At 40.8% G+C, this 12480-nt stretch overlaps 2 protein-coding genes across 2 annotated transcripts; one reads left to right on the forward strand and one right to left on the reverse strand.

Moving 5' to 3' along the window:
- Positions 1-1503: 1503 nt before the first annotated feature.
- On the forward strand, positions 1504-3837 carry LOC141906327 (putative ammonium transporter 3). The gene is made up of 8 exons (XM_074795574.1): positions 1504-1528; positions 1676-2228; positions 2305-2376; positions 2489-2548; positions 2730-2806; positions 2912-3060; positions 3176-3343; positions 3433-3837. Exons 1-8 carry the CDS (start codon positions 1519-1521, stop codon positions 3835-3837), a joined length of 1494 nt encoding a protein of 497 aa, XP_074651675.1. The 5' UTR covers positions 1504-1518.
- A 344-nt stretch (positions 3838-4181) lies between these two features.
- Positions 4182-7558, reverse strand: LOC141905848 (uncharacterized). Its single transcript, XM_074794911.1, has 7 exons — positions 7495-7558; positions 6984-7157; positions 5701-5834; positions 5272-5329; positions 4925-5179; positions 4577-4754; positions 4182-4499 (listed from the first exon to the last, which is right to left on the reverse strand). Exons 4-7 carry the CDS (start codon positions 5309-5311, stop codon positions 4409-4411), a joined length of 564 nt encoding a protein of 187 aa, XP_074651012.1. The 5' UTR covers positions 5312-5329; positions 5701-5834; positions 6984-7157; positions 7495-7558; the 3' UTR covers positions 4182-4408.
- Positions 7559-12480: the final 4922 nt, after the last annotated feature.

The raw sequence follows: 12480 nt of genomic DNA on the forward strand, positions 1-12480 counted from the left end.
TTTTTGCGACATGGATGCACAGAGAACGTCACATCCGATGGAGGTCAAAGCCCCAAGTTCCCATCCTGGGCGGTTTGATTTCTTATTATATACGAGAAAAAAATCATAATCGGTAGCGGATCCAGGATTTTTTCTAGGAGGGGTTCAAAAAAATGTTAGACTTCCGACTAAAATCTCTAATGATAGCCGGGGCCTATAACATTTTGGTAGCTGAGCGGGGGGTCACAACCCCTGAAACATCCTCTGGATCCGCGCCTGATGATACGTATACTAAGTTCTGTTTGGTATGCAGTAGACACACACAAAAGGTACAATAGCACTCACAGAATGTTGGGTGTAAACATAGGTGGAACCTTGTTATAACGACCTCGGATATAACGATTTATCGGTTATAACAAACCTGGGATTTCATTCCAAATGGGACAATTTTGACAATTTCATACTGGATATAACTCTCGGTTTTAACGAACATATCGCATTCCCTAAAGTTCGTTACATAACGAAGTCCCACTGTAATCTCGCGCCCTTCTGCCATCTCCAATATTGATCGCAACTCCAGGATTGAAATGTTAGTTTTTGTGGATCTGATGGTAAAATTTGACAACAATTCTTACAATTGTCGTATAGTGAAGTATAACATTTGAGAAATAAAAGGAATCAAATTCATAAGATATATACACGTAATTTTATGATAATGAAATAACGATGGGATAACGTCACGACCATTCGATTAGTAGATCAACAGAGATGAGGTTAACCGAACTATCCTATACATATATACGTAGATGACAACCATTCACAGATCAAAAAGCTTTTATGTTCGCATGGGGTAAAGTTGATGCTGCTATCTATTCTGTTGTATACTAGTCATCGAAGTGATAATTACTGAAGCTGTAATCACTTATCGATATTTTCTCTTGAGATGATAAAGATCAGGTCGATATAGCGATGGACATTGCGACACACTCGATTAATCACCTTTCCATATTTCCCGGAAACATTTAAACATTGGTGATCGGAAGGGGAATACCTCTGTAGATGGTTGAATCTCGATTCATAGTATCAGTTGGAGTAAACTACTAAAGGTATATAGAAATTTGTTTATCTATCTTTAACTTGACAGGAAAAAAAACGATTACCGAACTTAATTCTCGTTTTCTACGAGGTCCAAATCGAGCACTTGCCAGTCGGACTAGAACTGAGTGAACGAGACAGGTATGGCGTCAAGAGTCTAAAGACAAGAAAACTAGAAGAAAACAAGAAAGTCTAAAGATTCGACATTTTTCTATCCTATTGTTCCATTAAGAAATGCATAATCACCTTTTTCTAAGTTTGTAATTCACCGTTTTTGTAAATGTTATAGGACAGTAAGATGGTTAACAGCAATAATTCCACGATGGTGACTACCGCTTACAAACCACCGACGATCAACACTGCTTTAGCAGATGCGATGTCTTGGGACGATGCTACTTGGATTCTAACAAGCTCATTTATCACCGTGCATTTATCATTTTCACCATGCAGTCAGGTACAGTCGTAGGTTAACAGTAACCCATGCACACCAATTGTTAGATTCCACAACTTGTAGTAGTCGAATTAGTCTAATGTACATACCAACATTTGCTATTTCTTTCAAGTGCTATATATATATATATATATATCTACATGTATCTAGGTTTTGGTCTCCTGGAAGCTGGAGCGGTAAAGTCTAAGAATGAAGTGAACATTATGGTAAAGAACGCCGTTGATGTCGTATTCGGCGGTATCACGTATTGGATGTACGGTTACGGACTCAGTTTCGGAACCGATCCGGGAAACAATGCATTCTGTGGTGTCGGTAGCTTTCTCGTTGACGCCTCGACTCTCGAGATGGGGAACACTTTTTCCACGTATATTTTCCAGTTATCGTTCGCTACGACAGCTACGACTATCGTATCCGGTGCGATGGCCGAGAGAACGCAACTATCGTCGTACATCGTCTTTTCACTTTTAAACACGATCACTTACGCGATTCCAGCCCATTGGATTTGGGGAGAGAAGGGATTTCTTTATGAATTAGGTGTCCTCGACATCGCCGGTTCCGGAGGTGTCCATCTTCTTGGAGGTGTTTCGGCTGTTGTGGCGGCAATGCTTCTCGGTCCTCGAAAGGGTCGGTATGATAAAGGTTGGGATACTCCCTGGGAACTCGGCAATGCTACGAATTCCATGATCGGAATGTTCATGTTGTGGTAGGTAATTTTTGTATCTATTTCAATCTGTTTCAGTTTGCTGAATTCACTAAATAGTTTTATCAACTGATTCCAGGTGGGGCTGGCTCGGCTTCAACTGCGGTAGTACGTTTGGTATATCTGGTGGAAAATGGAAACTCGCTGCAAAGTAGTTCTTTTTTCTAATTTTCTATTTTCTAATATCAATATCCCATCACTTTCGTTAATATCAATGTTAATAAGATATTGAAATGATTTCATATTTATCTGTTTTCATCCAGATCCGCTGTTACAACAATAAATGGTTCGGTAGGTGGCGGACTAGCTGGAATTGTTCTCAGGTTTGTCCTTTGCCAAACAATCTGTCTAACTCGTGTAGCTGTGTATATATATCATCAACATCGATCATCCATGTTGTTTCTTTAACCTAGAATTATTCCCACCAGAAATAACTTTAATGTATGTAAATTTCTACTTGATATTGAAAGAAGTCATTAATTGTAATTTGGATATATTCTGTAGTTATTTCCTACATAAAGGAGTTTATGATATTGGAGATATAGTGAATTCAGTACTTGGTGGATTAGTTGGAATAACAGGTAAACCCTTTTTCAAAGTTTCACTTTCAGTGTCAATTTTGGATCGTCTTCCATGGATGATTATTTGATATATATATAATGAAGTATATCTGTTTTATATTATAGCGGGTTGCGCTTTAGTCCGTCCATGGGAAGCATTTATAATTGGTTTGATTGGTGGAATCATCGGAGTATTGGGAGTTCCTTTGTTCAACTGGTTTAAAATCGATGATCCCGTTGGGGCAATCGCTGTGCACGGACTTGCCGGGTTTTGGGTTCGTACATTGACCAATAACTATTACTTCTCTCGTAGTAAACCATCGACTCAACGTTAACCATTTAACTATGCATATCAATGGTAACATTCCGATTCGTTTTTCTTCTCTAAAGGGAATGCTGTCGCTTGGATTTTTCTGCGATGTTGATCCTGTGATTGACGCGAGTGGTGGACAGGCTGGATTGTTCCACGGAGGAGGTTTTCGTCTGTTGGGCGTACAAACACTTGCGTGCGTTTGCGTCATCGCTTGGAGTGCAGCTACGTCATTTATCATGTTAAAAGTAAGTGATTCATGTCCAGGTTATTCCGAACTTGTGAAAGTTACTCGCGAGTCACAGTAAAAAGTTGTTTTCTTTATAAATCATTTTAGTCAATAGATATGGTAATGGGTTTGCGCATGTCCGAGGAACATGAACGTTTAGGAGCGGATTTCGTCGAGCACGGACTGGGTCAAAATTCCGATTTGGTTATTCTCCAAGAAGCCGTTACCACTAAAACAGCCGAAAACCGTAGGAAATCTATGGGTGGGGGCCGCAAGCTGTCGGTGTCGTTTCGAAGTCCTAGTCGCCACGGAGCGTTCAGTTTTCAGAGAACCGTAACGATGGAAATTGATCCTGATGTCGACGAAGAGGAGCCGGCAACTTTATTCGAGAAGGTTCCTCCCAGTTACACGCGGCCAGGTCTACTCACTGTAGATAATAATCACGCAAGGGATAATCCGAACTATGTTCCAGATCCACATGAGGACAATGTGAGTAACAGCGTTCGATTCTGAAGACTGGATCAAGTGATAATAACGAATAATTTCGTTCGTAAAAAAGTGAAAAATTAGTCGAGAAATCATATTACAACGTATTGTTTGCACGACTTCATTAAAACGTGAAAAATTAGTTGAAAAATCTTATTCTCATTACACATCGTATCCTCACGACCTCAACACGCGTTCAATTTTAAAATGCATCGATAAAATTGATTTTTGTTCAATGTTTTTGCTCTGTTTGAAATGATTGCTTACATTCCTCCGCTACGAGTTTTACAGCACTGTAGATTTGAAATTGTCAAATAAACTGGGAAATGCTTTTGATACAGTTGAAAAAGAGTTGTTTTATACAGGGTACTACTAAACCGAAGAGAAAGTAGGATAAATGAGAACATATTTTACAAAAGAAATTTACGTATATATAGTATATGTACTGTACATTTATATATTGCATATTGAAAATTCGGCACATACTGTTTCGAACTTTATATTGCATTATGAAGCTCATAGTCTCAGAATTCATACGTCACATCCTCTGATTAATAAATCTCATGAAAATACTTGTTTCAATTATAATTGATCCCGCTTAGAGAATGTGACACTCTTCATCTTTCTCTTTCGTTTGAATCTGTTTCGTTTTGATATCCGGATCCTTGTATTCCCCATCGAGATATAATCTGTAATCGAGAAACATAACACGATCTAACATACATTATCTACCAAAATGACGTCACTGTGGCTTCTTTCTATTTACCTGACGTAATATAATAGTTTAGTAGGTCGTGGCACCTGGTCAATTACTTCTTTCTTGTTTTTACCAGTTGTGCGTGTAAAATACCATTCGCCTTTGCATTCTGTCACTTCAACCCCGATGGTTAACGCGACGCGTTCAGCTACAGGTCCAGCCCATTCACTACACAATACAACCGCATCTACAAACGCAAAAAAAATGTGCTGATTTTATTTATTGAAATTAAAAACGGACCTGGGTTAGTCATAATGGTGGGTCTAAATCGGTGCGTTCTAAAAAGAGAGGGGTCCTATTTAAACTGGTATCTACGCTTGGTCGAACATTCAAAGACAAATTCTGAGGGCGCTCTACCTGTTGCTTCGAGCCAGATTTTAATCCGCTGCATCAGATCGCTCATCGACTCGAAGTTTTTATCGCCAGCCGTTTCACCGATACATTTGGGTACGAATGTTTTGTGAGTGAGAAACGGAGCCCGTAAGGACGGTCCACCTCCGTCTGCCCCTCCTTCGCTATCGTCCCTCAAATACGTTACTCTCAGGAATTGTATATGCGTGTACCTAGATATCTTATACACGAACATATTACCAGACTCAGTATCGTGCTCATCTGAAAGACATGAAAAAATTACTTTAAACTTCTACCAGAGACGATATCGAATGCAGAAGGTTCGTATAGAAATTATAGATTAGATTATTCACCTAATTTTGTCTTTACAAGCGGAGTCTGTAATGTTTTCATGTTTATGATATTTATACCCTGAAAAACATACGTTAATACATGTTACATATATATATATATATATATATATATATATATATATATATATATATATATATATATATATATATATATATATATATATATATATATATATATATATATATATATATATATATATATATATATATATATATATATATATATATATATATATATATATATATATATATATATATATATATATATATATATATATATATATATATATATATATATATAGGGTTTTTGTTTCAACATTTTCCACAGGCGAGTAAGTTCAGTATGAAATCGGAATATCGTGCTTTCGGATTATTTGGTAAAATCTTTTTTTTTATTCACGACTGAGGATTCTAGCGTATTCAAGTTACCTGCTTCTGATGTTTGATCCAATCGCGAGCTTGTGAACAAACATTATGGAATGGACAAAATAACAGTGGATTGCCAGCACAGTTTGCTGAATTCTTCGAGCTAGATGTGCGATCGGGAACGAAGTCTTTAAATCCTGATATAGAAATTCAAATACGCTTATCTATAGCACAAAAGCAAAATATTCGAAACGATTTGCAAGTAAAAAAAATAAAGTGATTATTTTCTTTGTAGAATATAATAGTGTTGTACTTTGAAAGAAATCTAATTACAGGAAGAAAGGGGACGTAAAATCGCTAACGTCGAAATTTTTAAATTATCAGCATTGTCGGAAATCGCTGCCTGCTCCAGAATGTTGAAGCAAGAGAGAGAGAAGAGAGAGAGAGAGAGAGAGGGAGGGAGGGAGGGAGGGAGGGAGGGAGGAGGGAGGGAGGGAGGGAGGGAGGGAGGGAGGGAGGGAGGGAGGGAGGGAGGGAGGGAGGGAGGGAGGGGGGAGGGAGGGAGGGAGGGGAGGGAGGAGGGAGGGAGGGAGGGAGGGAGGGAGGGAGGAGGGAGGAGGAGGGAGGGAGGGAGGGAGGGAGGGAGGGAGGGAGGGAGGGAGGGAGGGAGGGAGGGAGGGAGGGAGGGAGGGAGGGAGGGAGGGAGGGAGGGAGGAGGGAGGGAGGGAGGGAGGGAGGGAGGGAGGGAGGGAGGGAGGGAGGGAGGGAGGAGGGAGGGAGGGAGGGAGGGGAGGGGGAGGGAGGGAGGGAGGGAGGGAGGGAGGGAGGGAGGGAGGGAGGGAGGGAGGGAGGGAGGAGGGAGGGAGGGAGGGAGGGAGGGAGGGAGGGAGAGGGAGAGGGAGAGGGAGAGGGAGAGGAGAGGGAGAGGGGAGAGGGAGAGGGAGAGGGAGAGGGAGAGGGAGAGGGAGAGGAGGGGAGAGGAGAGGGAGAGGGAGAGGAGAGGGAGAGGGAGAGGGAGAGGGAGAGGGAGAGGAGAGGAGAGGGAGAGGGAGAGGGAGAGGGAGAGGGAGAGGGAGAGGGAGAGGGAGAGGGAGAGGGAGAGGGAGAGGGAGAGGGAGAGGGAGAGGAGAGGGAGAGGGAGAGGGAGAGGGGAGGGAGAGGGAGAGGGAGAGGGAGAGGGAGAGGGAGAGGGAGAGGGAGAGGGAGAGGGAGAGGGAGAGGAGAGAGAGAGAGAGAGAGAGAGAGAGAGAGAGAGAGAGAGAGAGAGAGAGAGAGAGAGAGAGGAGAGAGAGAGAGGAGAGAGAGAGAGAGAGAGAGAGAGAGAGCTAACGTAAATAATACTGTACCTATGTGGTGTCTTTGAGGTTGGCCTTTGATGTAAAAGGCTCGTAAGAAATAAAGAATATGTTTATCGTAGTCGTCTTACCAGCTACACTGGTCCGGATTGATATTACCGTCACAGGCCCGCCAAATATATTTGGCAATCCTTACCGGTACTTTCTCCACGGAAAATAAGCGACCTACAGTGGAGACAGAATAAACCCGAATTTCACAAATGATTTAGAGGCCTGAACATCAAATATAGAAGGCAGAAACAAGATGAACGCCAAGAAAACAAGATTCCATCACGTCTAAAAATGAACTCAATGACAAGGCGGAATGATAGAATTATATATTATACGTACATATCATTTCAAAAAGGTTATGTAATGTTCGCTCCGGTGTGAAAATATAACGGAAATTATTTCAAACATCGGATCTGACTCATATATTACAAAGGCGTGTTCTAATAAATGTATTGTATTTCGACAAGCAAACTTAACCATTTACCACATGATTGAATGCATCAATTTATACCTGGTAAAGGTTGACTTTTCAGACAGCTATTCAGTCGACTCGTCATCTCTTTCCAGACTCTCGTATCTGGGATTTTTGTCGCCTGGATTCAGACGTAACGGCATCACATTGACAAATGCCAGTTCCGTGGGAGTTCTCGTGTTGTATCTTTCGACTGAGCACCAAAGCCTAAACGAGGGGCAATTCAATTTCATAGCATCATCACGACAAATTATTAACGAGATAATTTTTTCGCTACATAATTCGAAACAAACCTCAGGCCTTTGACGTAAGCGGCTGGAGAATCTCCGTTGCGAAAAATGCATTCGTTCGTTGTAAAACGTGGTGAATGTGCGACACTTTCTTCTCGACGGTTTCGCAGCTTCTCATTGTTACATTCGGATGCGATGAAATCCAACTATTCGCTCTTTTGACAACTTCGCTGAAATAATTCATTACGTCATGGTATAGATATAGATTAAAAAGCGAGTGATTTAATTTTTGAAAATGAATCGCCTGAAAATACAATATCGTTGTTATACTACTTACTCAAACGAATCGAACGGGGCCTGTTAAACTTCTTCCGATTTATTGTAACAGCGCGGCCACACGTCGACGTACGCAAACCTGTCAGTAGGGGGCACTACCGATTCGTACGCAGGGGGCGCGCTGGTAGTTACCTCGCTGAGACCCTCGTGAACGCTAGATTTACCACCAGATTTTCCGCAATATTTCAGAGGTGATGAACTGTTTCGGCGTTGAAGTAGTCGGTTTCCTCTGGTCGGAGATCTGTTCGGAGAACGGTTAGCCATCGCTCACGACTACTCGAGCAAAAAATAAAAAGAAATTTACACGCTATAAATTTTCAAACGATTCTTTTCGATTGCTCTCATCATTCGACCTGAGGGACTGAAGCAGGTTAACAACGAGTTATAATATAGTGTACACCACGCTTGAGTTGATTTTTTTTTCGCTTGTTGAACCAAAGTCGTCTATACACTTATTCAGCAGGATGCTTAAAATATTTACAGTCTCGTTAAGAAGGCTAAATACAACAATTTCTACAGCAGTTTCTTACGTCGGTTTATTCAATCCAGGCGCCTCTGCTTGTGCCACTAAATTATCCCCTTCGTTAAGGTAAAAATGACAGGTGAAAGAAGAACTAGCTAAATTCTATTTCTAGAGTGTGGAAATTATTTATATAATTTGCCAATTGGTCAATTGCTTATTTGATCGAAATACACTTTTTTCTCCAAAACTGTTCAATTATTTAACAAATTTATCCAACAGGAAGGTGGTCTCGTGCTAGCCACTGATCCGTATAACATATTGAAACCGTTCGTTGTCAGATGATGGTTGAAGGCTTGTTAGTTCAGCTTGCTATAACTTATAGAAAAACTTCGTTCGCGGAATCCGTTATAACAAGATTGGGATCTCGTTTAAAGCGTGCCAGAATAGCTGTAACTATGATTCGCGCTCGATGATGGTTACAACATGTTCTTATTCCACGCGGAGTTGCTGAATCTAAATATCAGACGTTTTATATATGAGCATTATTGCGGATTCATTCCCGGAAAAGAGAAATAAATAGCTACCGAATCTCAGACACGCGTCAAAAAAGCCCTCTTGTTTATATTTATATATACATGTATTTTTTATTTGAATGCACGTGAAAACCTTAAAGTGTTTTGCATGTCTCTCCGGAAGTCGAATAGCCTACGTCGCTTTTAGACAATTTTTCTGATAACTGCAGTTGACTTAAATTGCTGTAAAGGGAGATTAATGCTTACGGGTTTAGATCTTCCAGTAAATGATTTATGGCTTTTCAGACTATTCTAAAAATACTCGTGAATTCTATCGGTCATTCTACTATTCTAATGCATACGCTAAACAGATAAAAGCAATTGGCGATGATTATAAAAGAAACGCTACAAATCTATTTTGGTTTATGTCGTTATTATTGGGTTTTTGGGAAATTTGGTAATTTTTGAACGTTTAGAACTACTCAAATTACAAACCGATTTCGAAAAAGTGATCATTTGAAAAAAATTAAATTTACCTTTATATCACCGGGTTTATGTCGCTGCCATCCAATGTTTTCACAAAATCTAAGTTGGCACAAACGGCGGTTCGTTATCCATCTGCGCGGGGATGGTCCTTCGATGTAGAAATCTTTGTTTCCTGAAGTTCTTGACTTAGAGGCTCAATATATTCTCCTCAAGACCTTTCTGTCTACTAAACTAAGCTCTATATCAAATATTGTTTGATTTCTAATGCTCCGATGTATTTGTAGGCCGTGATTTTCAAGATGTGAATCGGCAACGCGCCTTCATGAGCAGTTTACTTCTTTACAGCTGATAATACTGTTTATCCGAGAAAAGATCCTATTCCCCTCTCCGCTCGCTAGCTGTGATACAACCGCTGTTTTCTATATTTACTGGATAATCGGAGACCTAGCTTACCGTAAACTTCACCTGTAACATCGCTACACGAGTTCACTTGCAGATTTAACAACTTATAACCTTCAGGTGCATCTATATACATCAACTATCATTCAACCAGTCTCTATTATCTTAGCTGAAGATCTACGTACCTCCATAACTCAGTAGCCGCTCCTCATTCGGTTCTGGATATCACGCCCTTTGGCAGTTTGATTTTAACTTGAAATGGTCTAAATTATTCATAAGATATCCTCTGTAAATCTCAGACAGATGAGGCAAAAAATAATTTTCAATTCTCACTGCTATGAATCATGCCAAGGAAGCAATTATCGAGAAAATGAAAAAGAATATATATTATTATATATACATATATATTTATGGAGACATTTATTGAAGAAAGCTTTCTCAATTGGTTATCATAAGTGGTGATACAATTGGTAAGTATAAGTTCGTATCTGAACAAGGCGTTGTCAATTAGCGTAACATGATTTCGTGCCCTTTGGTTTACTTGTACATATGTGATATGTGTCTATGATTAATCTCACGACGAGAACTGCCCTCTGCAACTCAGCAGCAGCAGCAGCAGTCGCACAGATAACAAATTAAACAGGATGCTCACGACATTGTTGTGTATCATCGTGACAAACGCGTCACAAACGACATCTCAACCAGACGAAAAGAACCGAAAGCATGAAACGCAGTACGAATACGTTTTGAGAAATATACAACGAATACACGCTATATAAGCATTTTTCAAACTCACAATCGCGGATTATTCGTTCATTTGTTCGAAAATGGAAATATTCAGCATGTTAGATAAAGCTGGAGTTGGGATGGCGGTGGCGATTTTCGGAATTAGCGCTGTAGCCATCGTCGGGAATATCATCGTAATCGTTGTCATTACCAAATCGAAAATAATGATGAAGAAAATCACGTCGATATTTGTGATTAATCTAGCCGTCTGCGACTTGTTGCTCGGCGCGTTTGTGATACCGTGTATATTGTGGAATATTGTAAATAATATCAAAGAGATGGACCGGGTAAGAAAATAGCAATCATTTTCTTGAATGTTTTCCTGCGTTTCACTGTGTGGCCATGTACGTATAAACATATTTGATATATAGATTTATGAACTTTAAAAATTCAATATTTTTCTACATTTTTCGACTCAAATGGGCCTACGAGCAATTATTTGAGATGATTGCTCGTAGAATGGGCTTAAGATACGAAGACATATTTAACTGGAGCTGTTATGTATATATACATGATGTACTAGATTAATTTCGAGCCATTGTCAATGTTCCTGTTGATGCGGGCGTTGTCAACTCAAAGATTACTTTGAAACTGCGCGTTCAGCATGGTGCTAAATCCTTCACACATACACGTACAACGCTTATAGGATCATTAAATCGTCATCATCGATACGTAAATAAAACTCTAATGAAATGTTTGTATTCTTTGTATTCTAGGCGTTTTGCGTTGCACAGGCGTTTCTGTTGAATTCGTTACCGGTATGTTCAGCTCTGACCGTGGTAGCCATAGCCGTCGACAGGTACCAAGCTATTATTCATTGTCTTGAATACACGTCTAAGAAACAAATACCTTACGCGATGAAAAAACTATCGTGGGCTTGGTGCCACGCGGTGGCCTGCAGTTTACCGCCAATTTTCAACTGGGGCCACGTTTCTTACAAAAGGAATCAATTCGCGTGTTTAATGGAATGGACCGGTAGTTACGGGTTGTTTATGGTCCTTGTTTGTTTCATGGGGCCGGTGGTGATTATAGTGTATTGTTATATGCGAGTGATACGTGTTGCCCGTCTGCACGCCCGACGAATAACTGACATCAATCTCCAGTTACGCATTCATCGTGAACGCGGTAGTTCATCATTAACGCTTGATGGCGCACTGGCTCGGTCTTGCATCGATGGACCATTACGCAGTGCCGGACTATTTGATATCGGGCCCCTGAACGTGCTTATCCAACAGGAAGCCAGTTCTAATTTGTGCGCTACCTACCCTTGTGAAATGAACGCTAGAATGACAGAAACGAATCAAACTAAAGCTATATTACGTTTGGTGATTTTGGTAATTGTTTATCTTGTTTGCTGGCTTCCATACGTGAGCGTTCATCTTCATCTTATCATACACGAAAGTGTCGAAGTTACTAAGGAATTAGAGCCGTATGTGACGGCGTCGTTGTTGCTTATTTTAGCATCGAGCGCTGTAAACCCGATCATCTACTCTGTCGCGAACGACAGACAGTTCCGACACGCGTTACGCAAAGTGTTTCGCGTGCGACGGTCGCGGACGGCTACGGTTACACCGCGATGTGTTACCACGACGAGTCAGCGTGTTCAAAATTCGTGCGGTCGCGGAATTACACCCGCTGATCCTGCCATCACTGAGAGTAACGACGTCGTTCATCAAGAAGCGGCGGCCACTGCGCGTACGTTGACATTTTCAGAAAATATCGTCCATCGTTCAACCGCGCCGAGTAACCGGCGCCTGACCAAAACAACAGTTACCGTTGAAATTGATAATGAACAGCGCGTAGATCACGGGCG

Source organism: Tubulanus polymorphus, chromosome 5, assembly GCF_964204645.1.
Source record: "Tubulanus polymorphus chromosome 5, tnTubPoly1.2, whole genome shotgun sequence".
Classification (NCBI taxonomy): Eukaryota; Metazoa; Nemertea; class Palaeonemertea; order Tubulaniformes; family Tubulanidae; genus Tubulanus; species Tubulanus polymorphus.

Excerpts from the sequence above, each read along its gene's own strand:
- LOC141906327 (XM_074795574.1), top strand. Across the intron at positions 2,549-2,729 it reads CTAGCTGGAATTGTTCTCAG|TTATTTCCTACATAAAGGAG; the intron begins GTTTGTCCTTTG and ends TATATTCTGTAG. Across the intron at positions 3,061-3,175 it reads ACGGACTTGCCGGGTTTTGG|GGAATGCTGTCGCTTGGATT; the intron begins GTTCGTACATTG and ends TCTTCTCTAAAG.
- LOC141905848 (XM_074794911.1), bottom strand. The coding sequence starts at position 5,311 with ATGAAAACATTACAGACTCCGCTTGTAAAGACAAAATTAG. Across the intron at positions 5,180-5,271 it reads GCTTGTAAAGACAAAATTAG|ATGAGCACGATACTGAGTCT; the intron begins GTGAATAATCTA and ends CATGTCTTTCAG. Across the intron at positions 4,755-4,924 it reads AATCTGGCTCGAAGCAACAG|ATGCGGTTGTATTGTGTAGT; the intron begins GTAGAGCGCCCT and ends TTGCGTTTGTAG.